This window comes from Mirounga leonina, unplaced genomic scaffold (assembly GCF_011800145.1).
Source record: "Mirounga leonina isolate KUSES-001 unplaced genomic scaffold, KU_Mleo_1.0 Mir_94, whole genome shotgun sequence".
Taxonomy (NCBI): Eukaryota; Metazoa; Chordata; class Mammalia; order Carnivora; family Phocidae; genus Mirounga; species Mirounga leonina.
The window spans coordinates 58,869,936-58,880,620 of NW_023270855.1; the positions used below are offsets into that span (position 1 = coordinate 58,869,936).

At 60.8% G+C, this 10,685-nt stretch overlaps 1 protein-coding gene across 3 annotated transcripts in view; it reads left to right on the top strand.

The window, feature by feature from the left end:
• Nucleotides 1-10,186, top strand: part of MIER2 (MIER family member 2) — a 23,452-nt gene extending 13,266 nt beyond the window's left edge. For 2 of the 3 annotated variants that reach the window (XM_034996970.1, XM_034996972.1), the window contains 8 exons: nt 515-606; nt 1,002-1,071; nt 3,798-3,949; nt 4,848-4,929; nt 5,022-5,116; nt 7,180-7,516; nt 8,324-8,753; nt 9,176-10,186. In XM_034996970.1, coding sequence (XP_034852861.1) covers nt 515-606; nt 1,002-1,071; nt 3,798-3,949; nt 4,848-4,929; nt 5,022-5,116; nt 7,180-7,516; nt 8,324-8,753; nt 9,176-9,197 — 1,280 coding nt within the window. In that variant the 3' untranslated portion in view covers nt 9,198-10,186. The remainder of the gene's footprint in view (nt 1-514; nt 607-1,001; nt 1,072-3,797; nt 3,950-4,847; nt 4,930-5,021; nt 5,117-7,179; nt 7,517-8,323; nt 8,754-9,175) is intronic. The other variant, XM_034996971.1, reaches the window with a different exon arrangement.
• Nucleotides 10,187-10,685: the final 499 nt, after the last annotated feature.

Here is a 10,685-nt window from a genome sequence, read left to right on the forward strand (position 1 = left end):
GGATGCAGATGGAGGGGCCCCGGGCTGCTGGGGGCCATGCACTTGCGCACAGATGCTTCATACCCCATGGGTGCCCTGACCTCAGTCTGAGCTCCTCTGGGCTTCCCACCTTCCTGATGACCTGTGAGCGGAGACTGAGTGGTTTTGGTTGACCTGAGGAGGGACAGGTTCCTGTAACTTGCAGTCTTTCAGGTCTGGGGCAGCGGCCTGAGACCGTCCTCCCCTCGGCTCTGCCTGCCTGTGCATCCTGTGAGGCTGGCAGGGTGAGGTGCTGGGCTCAGGGCTTGGCAGGGTAGCGACTGCAGCAGGGGGAGGCCTCCTGAGTCCCCAGTCCTGGGCCGGTTGCACACCCGTCATGTGGCCAGGGTGTGGGCCACACTCCTCAGGAAAGGCACAGTGTAGGGGTCAGGTGGACGGAGAGTCGGGGGGAGGTGCAGTGGCGCCCAGAGCCCGCTAGCCAGGGTGGGCCCCCCGGAGCCATGGGCACGACTCAGCTGCTCCCCTTTCCCCAAAGCCTGCTTCCTGGCTGATGCAGACAAAGAGCCTAGCTCTTCCACCTCTTCCGACACAGAGGAGGACCCTCTTCCTGCCAACAAATGTAAGAAGGTGAGTGGCCCTGACCCAGTGGCGCCCTGGAAGTGGGTCTCTGGCCCTTTAGGGCAGGGCTGAGCATGTGGCTCCTGAGCAGTGAGCTGGGCTAGGGGCTTGACTGTGCTCTTGTCCCTGTGATGTGGCCCGAGGTCCCGTCCTGGGGCCTTTGGGCTGGACCTCAGAACTCCTGGGTCCTCGGGCCTCACCCCCGTTGCCACGGGATTGGCTGTACCAGACGGATGGACAAGTGGGTGCAGACACCGTCACTCACACCCACACCCTTCTCTGCCTCTCGTGCTCAAGACCACAGATGAGCCTGGGGCTCTAGGCGGCTGCCCTGGGGCCCATGTCAGCACCTCGTGGCTGGGCCTCCCATCAGCCCTGACTGCCTTGGGCCCTTGCCTTTGCAGGAGATCATGGTTGGGCCTCAGTTCCAAGCCGACCTCAGCAGCCTGCAGTTGGACCGCCACGGTGAGAAACGTAAGTGGGGCCTTGTGAGCGTGGGAGACGGGGAGAAGAAGCGGGAAGCCCAGTGTAGCCAGGAAGGAACTTGCTGCGTGCTTACCCAGAGCCAGTTCCCCAGCCCTTGGAGGGAATCTGAGGGGCAGGAGGACATGGACCAGTTGACGTCCCCTCCCTGCCCCTCTGCTCGGCGCTGTGTGGTCCTGCCGCCCTGGGCATCTGGCACCCGACTTCCCTGCCCTCGGCTCTGTCCACCCCGTCCTGCCCAGGCCCCTGTCCTCACCTCTCCAGGAGTGCACGCATTTCCCCAGCCGGCTCTTCCCGTGTCTGGCCTTGTCCCAGATGACCGCCAGAGACGAGTGTCGCTCTGTCCTGCGCTCTCCTTAGGGCACTACCTGTCCCGGACTTGATGGCCCCACTGGAACATGGAGCGAGGCCTGTTGTCCTTTGAGATAGGCATTGCCGTGTTCGCTTACAGGTGAAGAAAATAGGAAGTGAAGTCACCTGGCTATTGACCCGAGTCTTGTTTCCCTGGCCCCAAAGGCCCTGTGGGCCCAGGGCTGGCACCCCTGGCTCAGGAGTCTCTCCCAGGATGATCCAGTCGCTGAGATTGGCAGTGAGGTGGGACAGAGGAGACAGGGACTTGCAGCAGAGATACCGAGGCCTTGGGCTAGGAGCTGGGATGTGGGCTTGGTGGCACATGCTTGCTCCGCCATAAGCATTTGGGTAAAGGAGGAGGCAGGACCATGCAGGTCAGCTGGGTCATGGGGCCGTGCAGGTGAGTCTGTGAACCTGATGACACATGAGACCCTCCTCCAGAGAAGGGTACCGGTGCATGCTTCTTAGCTACACCGTCAGGCTGTCCTGAACGCGTGCAGACCTCAGTCTGGAACCCCAGCCTTCACTGAGTGTGGCATTCGGGCCTTTTCCACTTCCAGGGAATGGCTGGTCCTTGGTCCTGAGGGGGTGGGAGCTGGCGTCTCCCTCCACGCACATCTGGGAAGTTAAATCCATGGTGTGGCACGTGGACCTTGTATGCTGTTGTGTGCCGTTTCCTGGTGTGGAGGGACCACATTGCTCATCCGTTGTGCTGTTGGTCGGTAGTGTGGTGGTTCCCGTGTGCAGCGCCGGATGTCCCTGCGTGCGTCTCTCTGTGGACATACGCGCTCTTCCCGGACAGATGTCTGGGCGTTGCCTGGGCTCCCTCCAGCGACCTGTGGAGTCCCCGTTGGTGTACGTCCTCACGCACGCTTGACAGCGTCTGTGGGTGGGGAGGGGTGTCTTGTTGTGGCTTTAATGCGATTCTCTGGAGAGCGATCTTGTTTACTGGCCGTTTGCAGATCTCTTGGGAGGCACCTGCTCAAGGCTTTTTCCGCATTTTTAGACGGAATCGCCTTTCTCTGTCTGATCTGTGGGCGTCCTTCTGGCGTTCTGGATGCAGGGCTGTCTTCGGCTCTGGGCACCACCACGTTTTCTCCCAGTTGGCAGTGTCTTCACTTGCGATGATGTCCGAGTTGTCGGTGTTTACTCTGACCGTACTGTGTTTTTGTGCCATTAAAGAAGTTTTCGCAGCAGCTCTTCTCCTTTATCTTCCCTGTCGCGTAGAAAGCAACGATCCGACTTGATTTAACGTTGAGTGTGTGGTTGGAGGTGTGGGTCAGGGGTCCTTCAACCTGTGCCGTGTTCTGGCCCTGTGATGGGACACGCCGTGCTGGCCTGCTGCACCGCAGAGGTGCCTGTCAGAAGCGGAGTGTCTGTCATGCGTGCGTGTGTTGGGCTTCTGCTCGCTGGTGTCCCTTGAGCCGCGTCTGAGACCGTGCCCGTCCTCCGACGTCAGGAGCCTGATCGTACCTCCACAGAAGTTGCTGACTAGCTCGTCGGCTGCTTGATTTTGCTGAGAGCTGTGCTGCACGCCGAGGTTACTTTGTGGAGAGTGTGGATGGCAGCACGGTCCACGCCTGCAGGTCACACGTGTGGTTTCCCCTCTTGAAACCCAGCGGTGTTTTTATAGCAGTCTTGTGCATACCCAGTGGCCCCTGTTTGTGCTGCCGTAAAAGGTCTTTTGAAAAATTTCACGCGTATTCGATTTGTTAGTAGAAATGCAATTCGTTATCTTAATTGATCTTGTACGCAGTGACTCCGCTGAGCTTATTTCCAGATTTTAGTATTTTGTAGGTTCTCTTCTATTTTTTTTACACGCGTGATCGTGTGACGTGGAACGATAGCTTTACTTCATTTTTTTGCAATCTTTGTGTCTTTTGTTTCTTTTTGTCTCCGTGTTGTACAGGAGGGTAAAGAAGAGATGAGAGAGGACGTCTTGTCTTGTTCCCAAACTTGGGGGAAGTGTTCCATGTCCCATTTAGTATGTCGTTGGCTGTAGGCCGCTGTAGATGGTCTTTGTTGGACGAGGAAGTTTCCTTTTGTTAGCAGCTGACGGTTTGAATTCTGTCACATACTTTTTTGTGTCTCCTGAGACCGTCGTTTTTTTCTCTTTCATTCTCATGTTGATGGGCTTTCAGACATTAGACCAACCTTGCGTTCTGGAGTAAACGCTACCTGGTCATGAAGTACCGTCTTTGGTGATCTGCGTGTAGTCATTCTTTGCTACGTACGAGAGAACTAGGCGGGTCCTCCAGAGGTGCCCTGGCAGGCGCTTCTGACGGGGCTCTCAGAGGAGGGGGAGCTCCCTAGGCGTGGGGACGGACAGTGTGCCGTGACGTGACCCCAGCACTCCTTCTCCACAGTCTATGAGAATGACGACCAGCTGCTCTGGGACCCCAACATCCTCCCCGAGAGGGAGGTGGAGGAGTTCCTGTACCGGGCAGTGAAACGGAGGTGGCACGAGATGGCTGGGTCGCAGCTCCCGGAGGGAGAATCCGTGAAAGACAGTGAGCAGGTGGGGCTGCCACACGGGGTGCAGAGGGCCATGGTGCTGGAGCACCCTGAGTCGGAAGCCAGCGGCTCAGGTGTCTCGGGGGACCACGCAGGGGCAGGAGGGGAGGGGTGGTCAGGCATGGAGGGGCATGGGGAATGGGAAGGCCACCCCGGGAGGGTGGTGGGGGAGGTGTGCCGTGAAGCTCCTGCCCAGTGTGGTCATGTGATGGTGACAAGTTGAAGAACACTCATTATGACAGTATGAGCACCCCCAGTGTCCCCGCCCCTGAGAGTGGTAGGAACGCCCCCCCAGCATCCCCTCCCCCGAGGGTGATGTGAATGACCTTCCAACATCCTCGTCCCTGAGAGTGATGTGAATGTTCCCCTCAACGTCCCCGCCCCTGAGGGTGGTGTGAACACTCCCCCCCAACGTCCCCACCCCGGAGGGTGGTGTGAACGCTCCTGAACATCCCTGCCTGTGAAGGTGGTGTGAATGCTCCCCCAACACCCCCACCTGAGAGTGATGTGAACGCTCCCCTCAATGCCCCCACCCCGAGGGTGGTGTGAACGCCTCCCCAACATCCCCACCCCTGAGAATGATGTGGATGTTGTCCCCAGCATCCCACCCGCAGGGGTGGTTTGAATGCCTGCCCAATGCCCCCGCCCCTGAGGGTGGTGTGAATGCTCCTGACGTCTCTGTCCCTGCTGGTGGTATGAATGTCTCCCCGATGTCCCCATCTCTGGGGGTGGTGTGAATGCTTCCGACGTCCCTGCCCCTGAGATTGGTGTGAACGCCCCATCCCCGCCCCTGTGGTGTCCCCACCCCCAGAGGGTGGTGTGACTACCCCCCAGCGTCCCTGTCCCTGAGGGGCGTGTGGGGTGAGGTGAGCAGGTGGGAAGTCAGTGTGGCTTCTCCCCAGGCGCTCTACGAGCTGGTGAAATGCAATTTCAATGCAGAGGAGGCTCTGCGGAGACTGCGGTTCAATGTGAAGGTGATCCGAGGTGAGATGTAGCCCCGGCCTTCCCTGCCCTCTGCTCTTGTCATGTCCTGGACACTGCTGACGAAGCCACCGTGCTCTCCCTCCTGCTTGCAGATGGGTTTTGCGCTTGGAGCGAAGAGGAGTGCAGGAACTTTGAGCATGGCTTCCGGGTGCATGGGAAGAATTTCCACCTGATCCAGGCCAACAAGGTGAGGACGCTGTCCGCCCTGCTCCTGCCAGGCTCTAGCAGTGGCTCTCTGGGGCTGGGAGGGGCTCGGGAGGCCAGGCACACGTCACCTTCACCCCACAGTGAGGTTGGGACTCCCCTGCCCGGCCTCCTCCGAGCCACGGCTGAAGCCCTAGTGCCCACCTCTGGCTCACCATACGCCCCTTGAGGTCTTGTTCGTCTCTGCTGATGTCTGCTGGGCCACCTTCCAGTCCCAAACGAAGGCTCTGGTTTGGGGAAAGACACTGCTTAGGGGTGAACTTGAGTAGTCTTGTCTGTTCGTGGGCCGTTGGCACTGCTTTGCCATCTCCTTGCCACCGTGCTCAGGGCCCATGCCAACCTTGATCCTACTCGCAGCCCTAGATCTCCTAATTTCCTCCAAGGACGTGGGTCCTTCTGCCACCTGCAGCAAACCTCATGATGGGAGGCGTTGCTGAGTGCCAGGTTACCCTGCCTTCCCCTCGACCTGGGTCATTGCTGGCGTCTGCACGTCCCACAGTGATGCTGTTTGCCCGTGGCTTCGTGCGTGACTCCTAGAGGGGCCTCTTGGCAGAGCCCTGGCCCCTCTGCCATGCAGCGTGGGACATCTGCCTGGCGTGTTTTGTGGTTCTGTGTCAGCCTGAGGTTTTCTCTGTCCGTCTCCCCACCTCACCCCTCATCCCCGTCTGTTGTCCTGTCCTTCTAGGGGGCCAGTAGCCCTGGCTCCTCACGGCTCATGGGAATGTAGGTAGTAGGGAAGGGCCTGGCGGAAATCGGGCTCACGTGCAGGCCTCAGTGTCTTTTCCCAGGAGCTTGGGGTGAATGAGGTGCCTGCTCGGGGCTGGTGTAGGGACAGATGGTGCTTGCTGACCATGCCCAGCACGGTGATGGACCCGTGCCTTGTGGCCTGCAGTTTCCTGCGCACTGTGTTTCCACCACAGCCCAGGCCACTTCTGTGGGCGCAGTGTTGTTGGCACGATGCCCTTGTTTCCTTTGTGCCCACCCACCCTGGTGGTGGCTGCGGCCTCCCTCTCCATGCATTGCAGGCTTCTGCTGCAGCTGGCCCCAGGGAGGCCACGGAGGACTTAAGCCCTGGCAGGATGGATGCGCCAACGGGTCTCATTGAGCAGAACAGACAGTGTGTGTGCCCCTGTCCCCGCTGCTCTCCAGGTCCTCCTTGGCCTGCTGTGGGGTGACCCTCCAAAGCGGAAAGATGCCCCAATTGTTAGAAGAGGTTTCTAAGAGCTTTTTTATAATTGTAGTGTAGTTGATGCACAAGGTCCCGTGAGTGTTAGGAGTGCACCAAGCGTATGGAATCGTGATGGACAGTCCCGTGCATCAGTTAGCGTGTAGCACGATAAGCGTGGTCACCTTCTGTTCTCGTACGATGTCGTTACGGAGTCACTGGCTGCATTCCCTGTGGTGTTCGTTTGGTCTCCATGATTCATCTTACGCCCTGAGAGGTTTTGCAGGTGGAGTCCAGCTGTGTGTTGGACACACGTTTGTGGCACCTTTTCTTCCCAGGGTACTTCACAGATAAGGGTTTATTTGGTTTTCCCTGTCACGTTGTAAGTACGATCTTGAGTTAGTTTCACAAACCCACAGCATGTCCTTGAACGGTGTCTCCACGGCCCTCGTGGGCAGCTCTCCCGTGGAGTGTCAGCAACACTCTGCACTCAGTGGGAAACGTGGGCTCACACATTGTCCTCTCTGGGCCAGGGGCTCTGTCTCTGGGTCTACACCAGGGTCCTCTCCCCCCCGCTCTCCGGGCCTGCGAGGGGCATGGTGGATGCCGCTGTCTTCAGGAGCTTGTGGTCTGGGGCGAGGAAGGTAGACACTGGACACGTGGTCCCGAAGTGAGGAACAGGGTGCCAGGTCCACACCAGTAGGTGGTGGGCTCTTTGAGATGGGGTGCGTCCTACTTTAGGTGAGGGGATGTGCCTCGGGGGCGGGCTGGAAGCGGGTGACGGGGGCTGCAGGCGGAGTCTTGCTTTGCCCGAGAGTGGTGGTGCCAGGACCGGTCTCTGCTCGTCTGGGGGCCGGGGTGACACATCTGCTGTCCCGCAGGTGCGCACCCGGTCCGTGGGCGAATGTGTGGAGTACTACTACCTGTGGAAGAAGTCTGAGCGCTACGACTACTTCTCCCAGCAGACGAGGCTGGGCCGGAGGAAGTACGGCCCGCCGGGAGCCACGTGCGTAGAGCGGGCTGCCGGGCCCTGGGGGGGAGGGTGGGCGTCCCCGGCAGGCGTCTCCCCTTCACGGCACACTCTCCACAGGGATGCAGACCAGGACCTGGACGTCAGTGACCCCGACGGCACCGGTCGCCCCCGCTCGTCGCCGCCCCTGCCCCCTGCTGCCGACAGCCTGGGCTCTGGGCAGGACCCCTTGGTGCGGATGCACACAGGTGAGAACGTGGGGTGGTCCCTGCCCTTGGGAGAGCCCTGTTCTCACTGGTGCCTGGGCCTGGGCCCCGGGGCTCTACCCCAGAGAGCGGTCTGTGGGGGTGTCGCGTGCATGAGTGGCCACGGGGACTTGCTGGCTTGTTGTGTGGAAGGGTACACACGTGTCCCGTGGCCCTGGATGGCATGTGGGAGGTCTCCTGGGTGTCCAAGGCTCCCTGGCGTCCAGGCTCAGGGCCGCACAGGAGCAGACAGGGCCCGGCTCAGGAGTGGAGTTTCTGACTGTGACCACAGAGATGAGGATGAGGACCTTGGCTCTGAGTCTGTTACACTCTGGGGTTTAGATTGTTCCAGAATCTGGTTGGTTCCGTGGTTTGCCTAAAAGGGGGACGGCATCTTTCTACTTCTGGAATTGCTGATCACATAGATTCCACATTTATCCGCACTTTGCCTTCAAGCTTCTCTTACCCTGTTTTATTTGAATTTCTTTGAACCTGATGTGTTTTGGTCTTGGTTTCAAAAAACAGGAGTTACGACCTCCCAGTTCAGGGCGTCAGCCCAGGTGCACGGTTTCCCTGTAACTGGTTTCTTTTGTGTCTGTATTTTATGTCTCTGTGAAAATACCTCTGTGGAGAGGGGCCCACCGGCTTTGCTGGACCCGCAGAGGTTGGGCAGGAGCCCAGCGCAGGTTGCAGTCTGAAAGCATGAGTGTGATTTTAATGGGGTGTGCTCTCGCTGGGATGGCTGTGGGTCCCAGGAGAGCCGGTGTGGGTGCCCCGGGGGCCCAGCCTCAGCTGTGTTCTCCCCCGCAGAGCCGCCGAGTGGAGGCAGCGCGGCCGGCAGTCTCAGTGAGCCTGGGGAGAGCTCCGACAGCCTCCCGTCCTCGGAGCCGGGGCCTTGTCCGTTGCAGCAGCTGGACACGCCCCCAGCCGTGCCCCTGCCCAGGCGGCCCCCTGCCCTGGCCGAGCCAGCCTTCTACCCCCCGGCCACAGCCCCTCCAGAGCCCGGCAGCAGCCCGAGACTAGCCGTGGACTTGACCCTGCCCGGGGCCCTCCCCGAGGAGCTGCCTCTCATCTCCAGCCGTGTGGATGTGAACGGAGGGCCTGAGGAGGCCGTGGCTCCGGCACAAGTGGCCTTGTCGGTCGCCGAGTTTGGACTCATCGGCATTGGGGATGTGAATCCCTTCCTGGCTGCCCACCCAGCGTGCCCAGCCCCCGGGCTGCACTCGGAGCCCCTGTCACAGTGAGTGCGGCCCCTGCCCCGGGTCCCCCTGCCCCGGGTCCCCGCCCCCCAGCCTCAGGCTGAGCTGTGGAGAGGGGAGGGCCGTGCCCCGAGGGCCTGAGGACGGCTTGGCCACATGGAGCAGGCTCTGGTGGCTTTTTTACTTTTATTCTCTACTTTTAATTCGGTTTATTTATTTTTTTGACTAGGTAATACATTCATATGGTTCAAAATCCAAAAAGGCTCCTCCCGCCCCTGCCCCAGCCACCAGCCCTCCCCAGGCGCCACGGACAGCGCTGCCTTGGGGAGCCTGTCCACCAGCACAAGTGAAAACACGGTCCGCTGGGGGAGGCGGGGTCGGGAGCCACGGTTTCAGCCCACGGCACCCAGGCCGTGCTGTCTGTGGGACTGGACTGACCTTTTCTCGGTCTCTCCCCCTGCAGCTGTAACGTGATGACCTGTTGATCCCTGGCCACGGGTGGGCGTGCGTGGCCCGGACTGGACCTGGGGCCACCGCGGGGCCTGCCTCTGCCAGTCTTCCCGACCCCTCCCCTCCTCGTGGGCCTCGGGTAACGCCTCCTCTGCTTCAGAACACGGCAAGGACAGGGTGAGTGGTGGCCGGGCCGCTGCCCTGCCGCCCTCACACACAGGATGGTGCCCTCGGTGCCCGGCACCACGGTCCGTGCTGTCCAGGCTGCTGCCCCCAGCGCAGGACCCAACCGGGCGGCCAGAGGCGGAGGGCCCGGCCCCGTCTAGCCAGCAGAGGCGAGGAAGGTGGGGAGATGGGGCAGGATGCTGCCCCCACCAGCAGCCTCTGCCCGGGCACCCTCAGCACTCCGCTTGGCTCCATCTCCCTGCACCCGGCAGGGCCACAGTCTGCCCCAGCCCGGGGGTCGTGGGCAGCTGCTACTCGGTGCCAAACCCCGTGGGGCACAGAGCCATATACCTCGACGTCGGCCCCGCCTGCCCTCGACCTCCACCCTGCTCTCCACTTCAGGAAACGCCGCACTTTACGTCCCCCGCCCCCCCCGCCTCCTCCCTGTCTCCAGCCCAGAGCAGCCTCGGGTGTGGGGTTGAGACAGGTGACCTGCACCCCCTTGGTACCAAGGCGCCGTTGCCTGCAGCACTGAGGGGCTGGCTCCAGTCCGTTCCCCTGACCCCGTGGGTCATACTTCTGTTGACGCTCCCCAGCAAGATGGTTTGGGGTCCTGGTCCTTCTCGTTCCCAGCTTCCCTCGTTTTATTTATGTTTCTGTTTACAAATTGGAGTGGGGTCCTCCACGGGGCCAGGGCAGTGCTCCCCAACCCCTGGGTGTCACCAGGAGAGGGTTTTGGCTCGAGCCCGTCTGCAGAGTTGGCCTCGACCTTCCCTCACCCCACCAAGGACCACACTGTGAAGTGATAACTGCCTTGAATCCCTTGCTGTTTTATTTATTAAACTTGATTTGAAGTCCATGGGTGCCTCGTGGTAGATTGGGAGGACGGGGTGTGAGGAGGTGCTAGGGACAGCCAGTCACTTTGTGGACCCTGTGACCTGCTAAGTCATGGCCAGGATGGCATGGGGCTGCGGGGGCGCTGGTTGCGATGACTGACACGACGGGCTGCTTTGATGTGAGTCAGACCCCGGCCACAAAAACCACAGCGGACGCAGGGGCGGGAGGAGCCCTGGGTCCCACGGAGGAGGCCCAGGGTGAGAGCACGAGGGTAGAGGCTCGGTGGGCCAGGGATGGTCGGTTTAATTCTGGGTCTGGGGCCCTGGAGGGGTAAGCAGGGGCTTGAGACCACTTTTCATAGCTCCCTGTGGTTGCTGCACGGGGGTGAGGGGTGGGGGGCGTGCAGGAGCTGGAGCTGGGAGGGGTGCAGCCTGGTGCCTTCCTGGGAGGGAGCAGGAGACTCAGTGGGAAGGGGGGGGTGCAGCCTGGCTGGGAGGGGGCAGGAGACCCAGTGGGGAGGG